Below are 19,058 nucleotides of genomic sequence, written 5' to 3' on the forward strand. Positions count from 1 at the left end.
TAATATTGCAGACATTTCTGTACAGGCAGAAGGCGGGGGCAGCTCGACACTCGGGGGTCCTGCTAGTTGTAGGCGCTGTTCCAAAAGCAAGCTGCAAAAAAAAAAGAAAACACAAATCGATTGTTTATTATTTTGTGTGTGTTTGTTTACATTTTCCAATCGAGACATTGATATAAATGGCTTCGACTTTGCTGTCGCCCATGGTGGATTACTACAACGACGAGGAGGAACTTGACAGCGTGGACGACGACGATGACCGAAGTTTCAGGGGGAGAGATTCAGAAGAAGGTACCGTTAAACGGGCTGTGTCTACTTGTTGGAAAGGGAAGGAAAACGCACAGAAACGCGCGGTTTTTTAGTAGTGCATATATGGACCTGTTTTTTTTAATGCAGCATTTAAACCGATCTATAGTAGAGAAACAGGTTTCTCATACATTTGCGAAAAACACACCAGAGTCCCACTTTAATGTGCGCGAGCTTCGGCTACATATAGTTAGCCTGTGAGCTACATAACAAATTAGCTCCCCGCCAATCAACAAACCAACTTCCTGCCCTCCCCCCCAAAAAAACATTTTAAAAGCAGGCGATGTAAATAAGATTAACAACTCACCAACAGTGGTGTATTATATACCGATTACTAATATCACGTTATTTATAAACATATTATTCGTATTATTTGTGTACACGGTAATGCTAACTAAGCTAAGCTAAGCTAACGTTCCAGTGCTCGTGTTTACGCGTCAATTCAGCTTTAAACCACTCGGGACGTGTTATTAATCGTCATTGTGCAATACGTAAAAACATGATTAAAGTGAAGTCATCATGGATCTGCCCTGCCATTGTCTCGGATGATTTAGACTGACACCCATTTTTTTTGTTTTTTGTTTTTTTTTAAATAAATGATATCTTATGAGAGGGGGTGGCTACATCGCGTTAATTAGCCAACTAAGCTACGTAACGTTAGTTCCGAGCATTGACAGGTCACCAGGCAGGAAAGGGAGAGAGAGAGTGAGTGAGATAGAGAGAGAGAGAAACCCTGCGTTGCTGTGTCCACTGCACTGCACTGCCCTGTTCACACTATCCGGTGAAACAGGACGGAGTGCAGTGAAAAGGGGAAAGAAAAGACAGGAGCGATGACAGCAGCACTGCAAGGTTAGCCCCAGCTCCTTTACATTGATGACTTTAACAGACGCTGTACACAGCATACATACGGACTTTATTTATTTATATACTTATCTATCACCCCCCCTCCGGAGACGTTGTGCCTTGTGGATCGGGTTACTCACTCTTTAAAACCGCAGGCTGCTGTGCTAACTTAAAGCTAGCACTGTAATGCTAACCGAAAATGAAAGCTGCTGTGTCAGCTTTATGCGACCGGGCCTTAATATTATTATTAAACCATTTTATCATATGAGTCGTGGTCTGATGGTAAAAGCGGCTGCTGCTTGTTTGTTTTTCGCCGGTGTGCTTATAAACTTGGCTGTCGGAAGTTTTGCCACATCGCAGCGGCCAGCCAGCCGGCCTCGGCTACAGCATGTTGTTAGCGGTGTCCTGAGAGAGTTGTCGCCGGGCTGACAGCAGCGCAGCGCGGCCAAGTCAAGTCAAGTTAGCCGGGCATCGTCTCTGATTGATCTCACCATGCATGCGGCAAATGCTTGTTATTTAAAAACCCAAAAGTGACAGCTATCGTTTGTCACATGAATGACTTACATGTTACCGAAACGTCGTTGTCTAATACCTACCAGGTGTGTGCTGCTCACCTTTAGCTCTGTCTAGGTGAAGTTATTCTGATGCGACGACCTGCTGAGAATATATGATCCTTTTTTTGTTTTTTGTTTTTTAAACCTCCCCTTATCCGTAATCTTAACAAACCCAGAGGGCATTCCCAAACAAGCAGGCTGTTCACCATTACCTTGCCACTGCCACGCACGTCTTGTGATCTGCTGTCTGTCTGTCTGTGGACGCAGACTATTGACCTAAGTTTGTGTAGGAAAAGCTCAAACAAACAAACAAACAAAGAGCACTGTTATTAAATGGCAGACCACTGCAGGGAAGACCATGACTTATTATTACATTAAAGAAAAGTCAGTATCAGTTCAGCATCTTAACTGAGGAATCATTTTAAGTCCAATCTCCTGTCATTCCCTTTTCCAGACACAGAGGATGCCAGTGAAACAGACCTTGCCAAGCACGACGAGGATGACTATGTGGAAATCAAAGAACAGTGAGTGGTTTTTTTTTCCAACCATGGCTCAGCTGTTTTAACTAATCCAGACAGGAAAGTTTTAATGTTTACTTTTTAATGCTGCCCAAGAGTGGAAAGAAATGTGATACTAACTCAGTGGTTTATTTCATTGCAGAATGTACCAAGACAAACTGGCCTCCCTGAAAAGACAGCTACAGCAGTTGCAAGAAGGTAATCACATGGATTATTTTTTTCCCCCCACAATGATTGGAGGAGTTGAAGAGTTTCCAAATAAGACCGACTCACTGATGCAATTCATCTCGGTGGGATTTTGTGTGAGGATGAGAGTTCGTTTTTTTTGCTGGAGAATTTTGAAGGACACAGCTAAATCCTTTTTTTATTGCTTATAAGAAGTGGTGGTGTTTAGGGATTACACCATCAGCTATATAAAGGTAGTTTCATAGGTGCTTTAAGAGTTCAACCATAGTCTCTGCAGCTTAAAAAGGAGAAACCGGCTGAGACGCACATGACAACAAACAAACAAACAAACATCTCCTCCGCCACAGTCGGCTCATTTTATATCATCATCAACAACACTGTCTGCTGTTTACTGATACAAACTGCTGCTGAACTGCTGACTGGGCTGTTTCAAGGTGGCGTAGCTCCATTAGCCATCCCATGAGCTGTATGTATTACTCTGACTGATATTGAGTGACACATTATGGACTGTGTGTAAATCCAATAGTAGGAGTACCGGCGTCAACGTAAATCTACTCTTGACTTTAAATGGGTGTCGAGAGTAAAAGGTCTTTAATGGTGGTTGAGTTGTCTGGAAATATTGATGACATATTTTAAAGAAACAACTTGTAGTGGAGTTTAAATACCTTACAGCAGAATTGACTTGTTTTCATACAGCACAAACATCTTAATCATAATCTGATAACACCATAAAAGTCAATTTATCTTCCTCACTCAAGGTAAATGACGCTGTGTCTTTTGCAGGTACGCTGCAGGAGTACCAGAAGAGGATGAAGAAGCTGGACCAGCAGTACAAAGAGAGGCTCCGAAATGCAGGCACGTCGTTGAGAGATGTTTGGAGACGGAACAAGCTGTGCAATTCAAATTCTGGAGAGCCTCCTAATTTAGTCTGGTTTGTTTGGAGATGGGAGAACAAAATTGGCATGTCGTTACCGATCATTTGGACCGTGCACTGCAGCGTGAGCACAGAAGTCTCAACAATTTTGTTTTTATGCAGAGGTTGATAAAGATCTGATTTAACCACAACATACTTCATAGTTAAAGACATATTCTAGCAACAAGTAGACCATTTCTCATCATTTGGCCACTTTGTTTTTCCTCCCTCAGTGGTTTGTCTGTGATCATCTTTTCCCTTTGCTTTCTCTGTTTGCCAGAATTTTTATGTGCTCAGATTTTCCCTGATAAAAACGTATTAATTTGGTTTCTTCTATGTGGCTAATCATGTTTTTCCCTTTTCCTTTTTACAGATTTATTTCTCCAACTTGAAGTAAGTATTATTCACCCTGTCGGCTTGATTCTAGTTTATACTGAACTGACCGTCACTTCTTGGGTACGACATAGATAAACAATTGTTCTTTGTCCATCTTGTGCAGACAGAGCAGGTGGAGAGGAACTACATCAAGGAGAAGAAGGCAGCCGTAAAGGAGTTTGACGATAAAAAGGTGGAGCTGAAGGAAAACTTAATTGCAGAGCTGGAGGAGAAGAAAAAGATGATTGAGAATGAAAAATTAACAATGGAGCTGACGGGAGGTAAGAGAGCTTGAACAGGATTATTAATGAGGAACTTGTTCAGCAGAAGAGACAGAAACATGGTAAAAAAAATGTATGCAGAGGGAATCCAGCGCTGTCAAGAGACTAAATCAAGATGTCAAAGTCTGAGAGGATTTTTTTTCTTCTAAAATCAGAATTAGAGAAACAGCAGATTCTGTTTTTTCAGTGCAGTTCACTTAGTTTATTGGATTTTGTTCATTTTAAATTAACAGAGTAAACAGATTAGTCAAACATTCATTATAATCTGACTGGAAATAACAGCCTTGGTGAAATTAAAAATAAAACTTAATTAGAGTTATTCACATAGGTTGAAGTGGTGATGGGCAAGAATCAGAATGAGTGGAGTAATATGCACACAGTAGATGCCATTTAGACACTTTTAAAAAAAGATATTTGTTGTTTTTTCTTTCATCCATAGACTCAATGGAGGTAAAACCTATTATGACTCGGAAGTTGAGGAGACGGCCCAACGATCCAGTCCCAATACCAGACAAACGGAGGAAACCTGCACCAGATATCCTTTGCATAAACCTGACTTGGCTACATTTGCCTCCTGCTTTATGATAAATATACATCCATTCATGTTTGTAGTGGTAAGAATTGCAGTTTATTATGTCTTGATGTAGTCACATGAGAGAAAGGACCACTGATTTGTTTCAAACTTGTGAAAGTGGTGGCTAAGGAAGCAGGATTTGTTTATTGGCACCACATGGTGGCCCAGTTGTCATGCTGCATGACATATAAAGTAATGCTTTAATTTTCTTGTCAAGTGAGATACGCTGCCCTGTTGGACCTTAAGCACCGTGTCTTGTTATACATTTGTACATGTGAGTGTATGAACTGTCGTCTCCAAAGTGAGACACAGTATAAGTGAGCTAAGAGGTCTTCATCACTGAGAGCAAAGTTGTTGTTTTTTAATAGCCTTCCTTTACTCTTCACACCTCAGCTAAATTATTTGCTAACAGACGAACAGATAATGGAAGATCTAAGAACACTTAATAAGGTAAAGTGTTTCTTAATTTACTGATACTATGCATGGCCTTTCTCGGTCTTATCTCTTCTAATTATTTCTTTCTTTTAAAAAAAAAATTGCTCTCACTTTTTTTTTCTCTCTTACAGCTTAAATCACCGAAACGGCCAGGTATGTCAGCACTCAATTTGTTTCCATTTGTCACACACAACAGACTCTCTAAGTTTGAGAAATAGTTTGTCAGACAGGGAAATACACTTTTAGCACAGCTTGGTTGAAAGGAACGGCCTCATGAAGTCTGCCAGCCATGAAATATTAACCCTCTCCGTAACATAGCAACATGTTGCTTTTACACTTTAGTTTTTGGACAGATCAAACAGACAGTAACATTTTAGTTTGAGACATTTGGAGGAAGCAGGAGATGGATTTAGTTTCCTGTTTTTATGTGTTTTTGCTGAGCCAAACTAACGAGCTGTTTGATAACATTGCATCATTCTCATATATACTGTATACAGCAGGGAAAATAAGTATTGAACGCGTCAATAGACTTGCATGGTGAGCATGCATAGAGGCCATGGTGGTTAAATGCATTACTCCTTGTTTTTGTACCTGCTAATTGCAGATCTCTCTAAATCTCTGTCAGTGATCCTTGGCTCTTGGACAACTCTTCTTAGTTTTCTTTTGACTCTGTCAGAAATCACCTGTGCATGGCCAGTTTATGGTGAAATGTTGTTCTTTTTAGTTCTGGATTAACGGCACTAACGAATAAAACGGTGCATTCAGTCTGTAACCGATGCATCAGTTTGTTCTGCAACATACCTCTCTGAAGCTCTTTGCTTTTCCCCGTCATGATGAGATGCCTCTTGTGTGACACCTTGGTGATGAGAAACCTTTTTATAGGCGTCAATTTGGACTAAACCAGCTGATATTACTTTGCACTGATAGGGGGCAGGATTACTTTCTAAATACTGATGGACTCCAGCTGCTTTCTTGACTTTACAAACCTTTTAGCACCTTCTTTTCTTTATGTGTTCAATACTTATTCCCTGTGTCATTTCACTTTATTACACATTACTTAATTTATGGACATAAATGTTTGGATTTCTTTGTAGGTGTGCATTAAATGGGTTGTTGCAGACATATGGTGAAAATGTATTGTCAATAGCTCGATTAGAAATATATTTTTTGAGAAAAATGTCGACACGTTCAATACTTATTTTACCCGCTGTATGCAACATCACAGAAAACGTTAACCTTATGATAGACCCGTTTTTGCGAGGTGATACTAATGCAGCATTTCTCTTTCTTCAGTGTCCCCCTCGACCCCAGAGCACGTCCCTTCAGCTCCCATGGAGAGCCCCTCCCAGCGCTACGAGGCCCGCATCGAGGAGGGAAAACTCTACTATGACAAAAGATGGTGAATCCACACTTTCATCCTCAACAACAGTCGCACCATTTTCTTCCTTGACATTTTCCTGTGCGTCACCACTAGATGGCCACATTGCCACAGGTTTGGTGGCTCTTGCAGCTCTGCTGGTCCTTTTTAGAAGACATTTTACAACCACTTTGATGGCAGCCCTCCTCCCTTTTTTTTTTGTCTGGGCTACAGAAAGAGATATTACTCGGGAGCCACCGAATAAGTGCTGGTGCTTGAAGCCACCGTAAGAAAGAATACATATTCAGAGAAGGGTGGGTGCATCAGAGCCAGTGGTGCAATCTGAATCTGCTGTGATGCACTTATGAAAGAGATTGAAACATCCTTGACCGACACAGCTCTGATGCCCCTCCGTTTGAGAGCAGAGCCGTGTCTCAGATGTGTGTCAGAACATAAGGTGATTTGAAGAGGGCTTAAAAATAAATAAATAAATACAATTCTGTCTTATTAGCTGCTGGTACACATAGAGGAAGTTGAGAGACGCAAGCTGCGAGGTTTGTGCAGTGTTCTTGAAAGGCAAACTCTCATTTATTCATCGCTGAAGACGACGACGCCACCACCGGAAAGCCTCCTCAAAGAGCCGCAGGGAGACTCATGCGTCATTATTCTTCTGTGGGTTCTTAATGATCAAATGCTCTGGTTGTCAGTCTCTACCCCTGGGTCGGTTTTGTCCTCTGACAGTTTCGAGCCATTAAAAAAAAAAACGGACTTTTCTTTTTCTTTTTGTTTTGACTTTCCGAGCCAATTATCTATTTAGTGCCATCTTTGGAGGAATGTGGTTTACTCTGCTGGGTGAAATTATGTATAATGAACCTACTGCTCATTCCTTACTACGAATGCTGAACTAATGTTGTGTGTGTGTATGTGTGTGTTTTTTCCCCCCGGACAGGTACCACAAGAGTCAGGCCATCTACTTGGAATCAAAGGACAATACAAAGATTAGCTGTGTCATCAGCTCAGTGGGGACCAATGAGGTGAGCTTTAAACCTTACTCATCTCCTGTCACAAACAAGACTGTGGTGGGCCACCATGCACCAAGCTATCCAGCCAAACCCCAGTATGCCTGAAACTGCCAGTTAGCGTCTGCCATTGGTTCACTGCAATTTGAAGGCAGAAATGCGATTTTGCACCTCTAACATCTGAAAAATCCCAAAACAACAACATGAAAACCACGATTTTTATCGGAGGGTCTTTAAGTCTTCATGACATAGATTCAACAAGCTGCTGGAAACCGGTTCTGGTCCATACTGACATGATAGCATCACATAGCTGCTGCACATCCATCCATGATGCTGATGATGATTCCAGCACAACCCGAAGCTCAAAGCTCTACTGCAGTGGTTCTCAAACTGGGGTCCGAGGACCCCCAGCGGTCCTTGAGAGGGTTCAAGGGGTCCCCAACTTTTTCTCAAAATGTTACCACTTTTTTTGCAGAAATTTCTCAAAATTTTTCCAAAAGTTTTGACCGTATGAAGTTCGCTTTTACTGCGCATGTGTGTGTGAACAACTATAACGGAGAAAGAGCGCTATGCAGAGATGAATGAACGTTTTACAAAACGTACTCACTTAGAACAAAAGAGATCCATCTCTTCAGCCGTCCTTTTCAGACATTATCGTCACAATACTCCCAGCACAACAGACAACCACGCAGGATCAGCAATCTGTTTGTTCCAGAAATCTCTATTTTGATTATCAATTGTTGTTCTTATTTTTTAAAAGATGTTGTTTAACTAATAGTTGAATTTATGTTTGCTAATTGTTTGTATGATGTGCATGGGACAAGAGTTTCCATTCATACATAGCTCTATACACACACAACAGTCCTTTTACTTGCCATTGACTTCGTTAGATATTTGTATTAACGAGGCGTACCCGATGAAGTGTATGCTGATGAGTGTAAGATGCAACGATCACTGGAAAAGGAAAGTTCGTCTTTCCACTGAGCGTTTAGACAGAAACTGTAATGTGAGTTTATTTTCTGCAGCCCGGATTAAAGAGAGAAGCAGTTCAACTGTCTCTTCACAAACTGGCTCTCTGCAGATAACTGCGGTTTATATTGACATGTCTTAACCAGTGACAGCTCCTCTTGGAGTCCATTGTTTGTAAGTCACTTTAGTGAGGGATTTCTTTTTCACTGTCCGCCTTTGTTCTGCAGATTTGGGTGAGGAAGACGAGCGACAGTACGAAGATGAGGATCTACCTGGGACAGCTGCAGAGAGGGGCTTTTGTCATCCGTCGACGGTCGGCTGCGTGAAACATCACCCCACCCTGCCCACCCCGCATCTGTTCATTTATCCATTCATCCGCCCCCTCATTCATCCACCGTTTCCCCTATTTGGCGAAGTTTGACGTGTGGCCTCTTCATCATGTACACTGAACCTCCTCAACGACTCGTACACAATGCAATGACCAATGATATCTCATCTTCTATGTTTTCCCACATAAACTAAATGGTCATATACACGACTGACTGTCCTCCAGCATTATTTGTCACTATGTGGCATGTGTATGAAGGCCATTAGTGGTCATATAGGGGGCTGCTACTTTGATTACTGTCTCATTCTGTCATCATAAATCTTTTCTACAACATGCAGTCTTATTTACATTTATCATTAAGTTATTTTTCCTGGAACACCCTCGCGTTGACCCGCAGGAACCGTCTTCAAGCCTTTCAAACTGTCTCACTGGCGACTTGTGACAAAGCAGGCGCCGGAAAAACCTTACTGACAGGATTTGTGGTATTATTTCTACAAAAAGACACTGATTAGGCCTGAATCTGTCGAATAAAACTGCATCTGTTCCTTTACTGTCATGTCATTTTCACAACAGTATGTCTTTTGCACTGTCATTAAGACGTGGAGGCTCGCTATGCTTATTGGGGGGGGAAAAAAATGTATTTTTAAGTTTTTATGTAGATATTTTTTATGTCTTTTCGTCATCCTCTCCATATGTGAACAATCCAGATTAGTTCAGCTGTATTTTGCATGTGGAGCATTAAGTCGACTATTGATTTGTACTGTATTTCATTTTATTAAAAGTCTTCTCTGCCTTTTATCAACTCTGTGAGTTTCCCTGTCTGAATGATTCTGAAACTGCAAACAAATTGAACGGCATTGAATAAGCCAATGTAGGAGACGATTACATCCAGAAACTCAATCAATTTTGTCCAAAAACATACGAATATTCTACAATTGAATAAAATGAATAAAAAATTAATTAGAAGACCCTGAAAAATAACCTCACTAAATCCAATAAAAACAAAAAGTTATATTTTTAAAGTGCAAAATAACCACTAGTTTAAGTTAAAAACCAAGCCTATTTTCTAGGCCTTTTCTCGAAAATTGCTATCCATAATAAAATGAGTATATCTCTGCAACCACAAGGTCTATTTGAATACTTTTGGTGTCATAGTAAAGAGAAAAAATTAAAAAATTGCTGAGATGTGTAAATTTCAGTATATGTGTTACTGCCGACATTACTGTCTGGTAGCCAATCAGAATCAGCCAAATCCTGAAATGTGTGACGCGCAGGCTGCATAAAACACCAGTCAAAGTAAAAAAAAAAAAAAAAAAAAAAAGTTCAAACTGGAAATGTTGTGGATTTACCCATAAAACAAACTTTTCACGGCAAAACAGCAAAGGTAAGAGGAAATTTACAACCATGTTTTGGCCAAGCAGTGTCTGTGTTTACTTGACTTTGCTCGTTTTTGGCTTCTCTCTCTGCGTCCTTCTGTGGCTCTTTCATATGAGCGGTAGCGTGTTTTGCATAATGTACAGTAGTATAGCCTACGAGCCAGAAATGTGTCCACACAGAGGTGCTTCATGAAGTTTGATGTCTAGTTGTTTGTTTGAGTACTGTTTGGGCTGTGTTTGGGTCATATAAACATGTTTTTTACACGTTGTGGGCCAGCTTCTGCTGTTTAATTTGACATAATATGACTAGGCTATATTCTTTCATAATTAGTGCAGTGGTGGTGGCTCTGTGGTTGTTCTGCATGTCTTCAAGTCCCCCAAATGGAGGACTTTGGGGTATAGCAGGTTTTAAACATACCGTAAGCATATTCTACAATTGAATATGATGTGGAGATTATTTTTTAGGAAGATAAGCATTTCGGCATGCTGTGCTGTCAGCCTGCTTATGTGCTCCTCAATGATAATTGACGCTGTGCTAAAGAGCCAAACAGTAGCACACACAGGCTGTTGTTGATCACTGACCGACTGCTTGTATCGGAGCATCAGAGATTTTAGATGCAGTCCGATATAATCCGATACTCATTTTTTGGCTGACATCGGACCGATCCGATATCAATATTGGATCGGGCCACCCCTAGTACGAAGCCATATTCAATTAAAATGATGTGTGTTTGAAAAGAATAACAAATTCTGGATGTTGATGTCCAGGCTGCTTGAAGATGAGCTTCTAAATTTGCTTGGAAGCCACAACTTAAAAGTCTGTAAGATCGTGAACTCCTGGTTGTAGCTAAAACTCTTCACGTCAATAGAGTCTAATAACCGAAACTCACTGTGTTGCTCACCTTAATAAGGTTGGTTATTCATTTCTACTTGATCTTCTCTTATTGAACCCACAGCATGGTTATAATACCCTGCTTTAGGGAGCCATGGAGCAAATATGAAGACACTGAACCCTTGTTAAACCCCCTCTCCCATCCACCAACCACCCACCCACCCCTCTCTCTGTGGAAAGTGTCCATTATTCCTATCCTGGCAGATTATTTTGCCCATGTAAACACAATGTACGCAGAAATAACAAGTTTTGTTCTTTAGTGACAGAGCACAGCAGCGATGAGAAGCCAACTACCCAGTCTGCACTGCATGAGCTTCAGAAACATTTTCTGTTTTGTTTACATGAATATGCTGTGGGTGCTGTTTCTGTTCTAGTGACATGCTGCTTACTTTGTGGAGGAAAAATGAGCGTGTTTACATATGTATTACTGTCCTGATTTTCAGCCCCATCCTCTTTTTGATCATATTTGGCAAACTGTATTTGGAGGGAACATAAAAAAAAGGTTGTTATGTGTGATATTCAGAAACTTGGATACCACAGTGTTTACAAGCCACGGTGCTCCAGGTGATACACACATACAGGTTTCTCAAAACTGGGATACATTCTTATCTGGGTTTCTGGGATAATCTGTTTACATGCACAAAATATAACCAGAATACATCAAAAACAGAAAACATGTAGTAAATGATCATGCCGGTTGGGAGTTAAAGGAGAATTCCGGTCATTTTCGAAGTAACACTCCACAGCTGTATAGGTCCCCGAGTGCGACCATAGGAAAATACCCAAGAAAAATATGTGCAGCCCAGTTCTAGCTCTCCTCCTGCTAGCTGTGCAACATTAAAGGGATAGTTCACCCAAAATTCAAATTTCACTCATTATCTACTCACCCTCATGTCGACTAAGGGCTGTGAGAAGTTTCAGAGTCCTCCGAGCCTTCTCGGAGTTACGGGGGCAGGGGTCCGCGCAGCTGTATTTGTCCATATAATGGTTGTGAATGGTGCTCACTTCTCTTCGTTCAAAAAGACACACCAAAAAACATCCAAATACCTCCATAGTGCTCGTCTGTAATGTCCCTCTTGTACTGAAGCCCTGACATGAGAAATTGTTTCCGCCGGGCAGTGCAAATCACGCGAGATTTCTCATGTCGGGGCTTCAATACAAGAGGGACATTACAGACGAGCAGTATGGAGGTATTTGGATGTTTTTTGGTGTGTCTTTTTGGACGAAGAAAAGTGAGCTCTGTTCGCAACCATTATATGGACAAATAGGCTACTGCTGCATGGACTCCCCCGTAACTCAGAGAAGGCACGGAGGACTCTGAAAATTCTCCCAGCCCTTAGTCGACACGAGGGTGATTAGATAATGAGTGAAATTTGAATTTTGGGTGAACTTTCCCTTTAACATTAACATTAATACTATTAAACAGATTGATAAAATAAAAAAGTACAAAGCGAAACGAAACGCAGCTCTTTAAATGTTTCAACATCACCACTGACTCCATGTAATCAACCTGACCGAGTCACCTCACAGTTGCCCTGCACTCACACAGATGCTCTCAAACATCCCTCCACTTTGTAAACAGCTGAATTATTTGGCATTCAGCACAGGTCTCCTCCGCCGGCCGAGCAGCCGGCTGCCAGCGCCTTCTGCCTCTTGTGCGTCCCACCGCTTTAGCTGGATGGCATGTTTCACTTTGCCCCGACTTAATGACAGAGCCTGACAAGGAGGGCAATTACTGTTTTGCCATGCTGCACAAAATGCAGGGCTCATCTCGAAAGGCTTGTTGTCCACAGGCCGTCAGGTGTGATTGCTCAGTCTCTCACAAGGGCACGAAATGAGCTGATAGTGAATGTGATGCCTGTCTGCTCCCTTTATTGCATCCCATGTCTGGTCTGTGGTTGAAGTCAGACTAACATGAGACACTTTCCACAGGATATGGATTTCCTGTGAGGTTTTTTTTCTGCATCCGTCTCATATCTCGTATAGCTGAGACATTTTAATTTATCTGGTGACAGCAGCCAAAAAACAACCATAAAGACAAAAACAACCAGAAACACAAGAAACAACCACAAAGAGACAAAAAACAACCATAAAGACAAAAACAACCAGAAACACAAGAAACAACCACAAAGAGACATAAAACAACCAGAAAGACACACACACACACAAAACAACTGTACTAAACAACCACAAAGAGACAAGAACATGTTAAGGTGAGACCAAAAACAGCTCCAACCCCAAAGGCAAACACACAGAGGTGGAGGCAGGTTTAGAGACGTTATTGCAGAAAAGAACAAAAAAACTATAGCTCAAAAAGGGGAAGCAATGCTGGGATAGAACAGGACAGAGAGAGGGAGAGAAAAAAAGGTGACTATGCAGGAGCAGTTCACCACAAGTGGAACTACAATGAACTGGAGAAGAGGAAGAGACCGGTTTTTAAGGTGCTGTAGATGGGAGTGGCAATCAACGAAGATGCTCAGCCTGGACAAACACAAACACAGACAACACATACACTCATGGAAACACAGACCAGAAACAGAAGGGCAGGGGAAAGAGGAAAATATATGACCCTAACAGAACAACAAAGAGACAGAAACAACCAAACAAACCAACTATTTAGTAATTCTTTGCCCATATAGTGCTGGCTGAAAGTGAGTACACAATATGGCTTTGACTTCGACGTCAAATATAATGCAATTACGAGCAACATTATGATTGTCAGAAGTAAAGGTGATAGGAAATTAGTTTCCCCTGAATTCTTTTTATCTGGTTCTGCTCTCTAAGAATGTAATGAGGTGAAATATCTTGGCCATCACATTGTAAACGATCTGACAGATGATAAAGATATTAACAGACAGTGTCGGAAGCTTTACCTGCAGGCCAATCTGCTTGCACGGAAGTGTTAAGAAACATGCAGAGACTAAATGTGGCCTACAATGATGGCATGAGGATGCTTTTAAAGCTTCCCCGATGGTGCAGTGCCAGCGAGATGTTTGTAAATGTTGGGGTGCCGAACTCTTCTGCTGTAATATGCAATCTCATGTACAAATTTATGTGCAGGCCATCAGCCTCAGGGAATGACATCATTTTGTTCTTGTGCGACAGTGAAAAGAGCTCATTACGGTTCTCTTCAAGACTGTGGAGTCACTGGCGCTCCAGTCTGTATGTGAGGGCTGATACCTGATCAACTCTGTCTCGTAACGTTCTGTTATTATCTCATAGCGTGGTGAATGTGCAGGTCACGACTTGTCCACCAGAGCGTTTTGGAGTTGTTGGATTGTGTATTTGATGAGTTTGATGAGGGAAACCCAAAGAAATCCCATTAGCCTCCGTAGCGTAGCTCAGAGCAGCTTGCGGCTCTGCTCCGCCGTTCTAAAAATAGCTTGCACCGACAATTAAAGGTAACGAACCTACTGCTATGACTATAGAGATTATGGCAATGGGCCAATTTGCCAAAATGTTGAACTATCCCTTTGTTAAATGCTTTCAAAAACCAGGGCTTTATAAGTGTGAGGGTTTTTACATGTTTCCAACACCATTGGTTTTCTTTAATGGATTCCCACCGCTGTTCAGAGTGCTCCCTCTTACACGTACGTACAGATTTCACACACTTGAGTGGTGTGTCGATGACCCATTTTATTACCGTATAATCCTCAGGTTTATCCAAGCAGCAACCCCTCACTCTCACCCTCACCGCCCACCCTCCCATCTGCACATCCACGCCTTTTTGAGTGATCAATTTCTTGCTCTTTTGTGTATCAGTCCTCAGCTCCCCACTGCAGGTGGCTGCTTTATGATGTCTTAAATCAATATGCTGAATAAGCAAAGAGAACAAGCAGCAGCACTTAAGCATTGCAGACAGTCCTCTGGTGATGAATCAATTTCTCCTCACGCGCCACATCTAATCGTCAGAGTGTGTAAAACACCTGCTGAGGCTCACCGTGCTCAAAAAAAAAAAAAAAAAAGGGAAGCTCTCACTCTCTCACCCATCCCTCCGTGACCAGGAGTTGTTTCAGCGCTCTGGGACCGCGGTTTGTTGGTTAAGTCTGAGCCGGAGCTGTAACACTCTGTGGTGGTTATTGCTTGTGTGCATAAGAAGTCACCCGGGGCATCAATAAAAATCCCCCAACCAGCCCCGGCTCCAGCGCTGAACTCCCACTTTCATCCTCTTCCCCCCCTAAATTGAGCATTTGCTCCACTGTATGTTAGCGCTTGGCTGCATGGCTGCGGGGCAGACGGCTGCATCTCGCTCCGCGCTATCTGGTGGGAACCAAGTGGGATCCAGGCAGACTTAGATTTGCCTCTGGTGGTCTGAAGAGAGGATGGTAGCTCCTTGACAACCATCCTGCTAGGCCCTGCCTAACTGTGTGTGTGTGTATACTGTGTGTGTGTGTGTGTGTGTGTGCCTGTTCCTTCCAGTTTATCACTCTCCAGCAGGTCTGCACTGGGAGAGGAATTCATTTACAGTACAAGCTTCTCATTTGACTCTTAATATTTGACCCCCAGGTTGTGGAATGGAGTCGCAGCCTCACCGGACCGTTTGGCAATACGGATCATTTTAAACATTCATGTTGTTAAGCAGCTAGCTGCTCATTACAAAATCGGGTCATCGTATCTGTTATTTATACGCTCAGAAGTATTCTGTTTAGCTGCTCTTTTGATGTTACGCACTAAGACAGCATAACATAAAGCAGAACAAAGTTAAATAAATCATCCGTCTCAGAGGCCAGTGTGTGAGCTTCTGAAGTGGGGATACTGTATTTCAAATAACAAGCCTCTGCTGCTGCCTGTCCTCAGATTCACTTTCCCTGCTTTTTTTTTTTTTTAAAAGGTCCCACTTCAAATGCTTCCAAACAAAACCGGAGCAAACAATTTGAGAAAAGCTTAACCACTTACTATTGCCTTTTTTTCTTTTTTCTTTTTTTTTGCCTTCTTTCTTTCTTCCTTGCACCAAGAATCTGGTCTGTGAATACCCCATTAAAAGTACTCTTCAGAAGGAGTGTGTTTTCCCCCACTTATTAGAGCCAGGAAAAGTTAAGCTTGTACAAATTAAACCTCTCTCTGTGTGTTTTTCCCCCGCAACCCTTCTGCTAATTCAAAGAGAATTGCCTAATGATGATGGTCCCCTTTAAACGTCTATGTTTAGCACTCGTAGCACTCGAAGCATGTCTTGGAGCCATTCCTGCAGTTTTAAAAGGATGCAGCGTTACTAAAGCTCACTTTTCCCACTCGAAACTTTAAGTTTTTTTTTTTTCTTCCAAGATCCTGATTTCCCGGTTGTTTGCTAAGACGCTTCACATCGATGGAGTCTAGTTGCCAAAAACTCTCTTTGTTGCTCAACTTAACAAGGTTTGTTATTCACTTCCATTTGATCTTTCCTTATTGAACCCACAGCAGGGACATAACACCCTGCTTTAGGGAGGCAATACACTACCTCTCCTTTCTGTGCAAAGTGTGCAGTATTCCTGTGCTGGAATAATATATATTGTCCATGTAAACACAATTTAATCTGAAATAACAAGGTTTTTTGTTCATGTCTGTGTGAAAGCCTTTATCAAGTTGTCTTAATGGTGCGTATTCCTAAATAACAAAAATCAATGCACAGAAGAATAATACTAGGAGTGCAGTGTAACTAAGTGAATTTATTGTTTTCAATAAGGTACTTTGAGTTAGAGTTTGAGTAAACTTTATTGCCCCTGAAGGGAAATGTATCTCGGACACAATGTTACAGTCTGTTGCTTCACATTAAATAGAAGAAAAAAAGTATCTTCAGTCTGTGCTACTTTATTAAACTCTATTATTCTGCCTTCCATATACCTGGCTTTCGTGCACCTGTGGGGGATATGTAGTGGATGTCATGCCTGTCATGCCCCGCGCCCCTTGTCATCCTCCATACATCGTCATCCAACCTTGGATGGGTACAAGATATGACAGTTAGACAAGGCCAGTATGACTGCACTCAACATACAGAACAGGTGATTTGTAGAAGGAATGGCAAAAAAAAGAAGAGAGAAGGAAAGGCAGGCGATTTCAAAGCAGAAAATCCCCAAGAGGGAGGTTTTCACTGTCATTACTGGCACTCGTGGAGGAACTGGTAGCTGCGAGGTGTAGACAAGTGTTGGAGAGGCCATAATCACTTGAAAGAAGAACATCCTCATGGGCATTATTTTCTTATACTTCAGGGACTAAACCTTAAAAAGACTTAAAAAAAAAAAAGAAAAAGAAAAAAGTAGCTCCCTGGATACCAGTAGACTCACCATGACAACCAGGTCTAATTTTCGTTATAGCTCATGGGAATTAGCATCTCTGACCAAATCGGATGACAATTACCCCAAAAAGGTGACACAGAAGAGCCCAACCCATTATCTTGATATGAATAATTTAACAGCTGGAAGACGGTAACAAAGAGTTTAGCGATGAAAAGGAAAAAGATAAAAGCATCAATGATGTGTGATGTAATATATGTGTTTTTGTTTGCATGAATACCAGCACTAATGTTCGTGTGGCTTTCAGAGTCAAATTGCTATTCAGAGTGATGCACGCTATACCGGACACAACAAGCAGATTATACAACCAGCGCTGTCGAAGACGACCTTGGCTTCCTGTTTGAATAATGTCGTTCCCTCATTAGAGCCATTGTGTCAAGGCGAATTCATTTTTGACACCCTTGACATCAACCCCGTGAAAACCTGTGAATGAATTCATTGTCGCGCTTTTGCGGTTTCCCAACAAAGAGCACATGTCTGCTAATTCCCCGTCTCCTCCCAGCTCGAGGTAATAACCTTCACACACCGACTCCTCCGGTGCCCAGTTGGGAAAGTGAGATCACTCTTCCACTGATAAGATTTTACTGTGATAAGACGAAGTTATCTATCCGTCTCTCTCTAACCCCTCCCCAAAGGAATCAGAAACTTTTTTTTTTTTTTGCTTCCTCTGTAACCTCTCTAGAGGTGTATCAGCTTCCTGCATATTTTATTCAGAGGCGTTCAGAGCAGAGACACATGGGGAAGGGTTGGAGAGGGAAAGGGAAAGGAGGAGGAGGGAATGGGGGGGTGCTTTCATGGATAGAAAGATGTACCACGCAGTCGCCTGTAAATAGCTATTCAGAATAAGTTTGTCATGCAATTTCTGCATTCATGGGGCTCCTCGAGGTGCTCCATCACCTCAGGAGAGGTCCCTACCTTGAAAAGACAGATCACGTCTTGCCTTCTGGGAGGCAGGAAGGCAGCAGGCATATGGAAGATGCTGCCTACATATAATTCATCTCTCCTTCAACTAGTGCTGTAGTTCACCCTTAACAAGAGCTGAAAATAAACCATCTCCGTTGTCAGAGCTTATTCGTCAGATGTGGACAAGGAATATTTAAAGAAACACTTTGACACTGTGAGGAGTTTTTTTTTTCCTTAGCAGAGAGTTATGTGACAAACTTGATTGCACTCTTGTGTATGTTTACTAAAGATGAAGCCAGCCAGCTTTGCTCAAGGACTCAAACCAAGGGAAAATAAAAAAAACATCTATAAACTTAGCGTGTGAGGTATAACACACCTCAGTTACTATAACTTTTAAAGCTCATTAATCAATATGCTGTACCTCCATCCATCCACTGGCTTTATTGCTGATCCATGCACAGTCATAGTGGGGCTGGAGCATGAGGGCAGGGTATGTGTAGGCAAGTTGACAGTCGATTTATAGAGACAAACAACACCAATATTCACATCTATGGGCACTTTAAAGTCTCCAATCAAACTAGTTATGTCAATCAATGGACTGTGGGAGGAAGCTGGAGAACCTACATGAGAACATCCACACATAAAAGCCCCAGTCAGAGTGGTCAGAGTCACCAAAAGCCCCAAGATACGATATTTTCATTATACATTATACATTATTGTGATTTCAAACACTTTGCATTACCCTGAGTATTACAATAACACATTATGATATATTGTAAGTTATATAATACGTCTTATAATTAAAAGAAAACTTTGTCCGCATCTGTTTTATCTAATAAGATAAAGTTCATCTTACTTAAATCATCTTTAATCTTGCTAAATGCAAATGACTCACCAACACGGTCATAAAAAAGTACTCTAGTACTAAAAACTTAAATTCATATATGCAATTTAAACAATAAAATA

At 41.5% G+C, this 19,058-nt stretch overlaps 1 protein-coding gene across 3 annotated transcripts; it reads left to right on the forward strand.

Annotated features, from left to right (window-relative positions):
• Nucleotides 1-80: 80 nt before the first annotated feature.
• Nucleotides 81-9,409, forward strand: suds3 (SDS3 homolog, SIN3A corepressor complex component). Of its 3 annotated transcripts, none has more exons than XM_083978313.1 (12): nt 81-288; nt 2,155-2,224; nt 2,361-2,416; nt 3,188-3,259; nt 3,691-3,710; nt 3,817-3,973; nt 4,413-4,508; nt 4,936-4,997; nt 5,114-5,135; nt 6,276-6,381; nt 7,289-7,373; nt 8,555-9,409. In XM_083978313.1, exons 1-12 carry the CDS (start codon nt 177-179, stop codon nt 8,651-8,653), a joined length of 957 nt encoding a protein of 318 aa, XP_083834439.1. In that variant the 5' UTR covers nt 81-176; the 3' UTR covers nt 8,654-9,409. The 3 variants fall into 3 exon arrangements, with proteins under 3 accessions (XP_083834439.1, XP_083834440.1, XP_083834441.1); XM_083978315.1 differs by lacking the exon at nt 81-288 and adding an exon at nt 1,001-1,152; XM_083978314.1 differs by lacking the exon at nt 5,114-5,135 and having other exon boundaries at nt 4,936-5,002; nt 6,259-6,381.
• Nucleotides 9,410-19,058: the final 9,649 nt, after the last annotated feature.

Source organism: Trachurus trachurus, assembly GCF_905171665.1.
Source record: "Trachurus trachurus genome assembly, chromosome: 9".
Classification (NCBI taxonomy): Eukaryota; Metazoa; Chordata; class Actinopteri; order Carangiformes; family Carangidae; genus Trachurus; species Trachurus trachurus.

Excerpts from the sequence above, each read along its gene's own strand:
- suds3 (XM_083978314.1), top strand. The coding sequence starts at position 177 with ATGGCTTCGACTTTGCTGTCGCCCATGGTGGATTACTACAACGACGAG. Across the intron at positions 3,711-3,816 it reads ATTTATTTCTCCAACTTGAA|ACAGAGCAGGTGGAGAGGAA; the intron begins GTAAGTATTATT and ends CATCTTGTGCAG. Across the intron at positions 7,374-8,554 it reads GCTCAGTGGGGACCAATGAG|ATTTGGGTGAGGAAGACGAG; the intron begins GTGAGCTTTAAA and ends TTTGTTCTGCAG.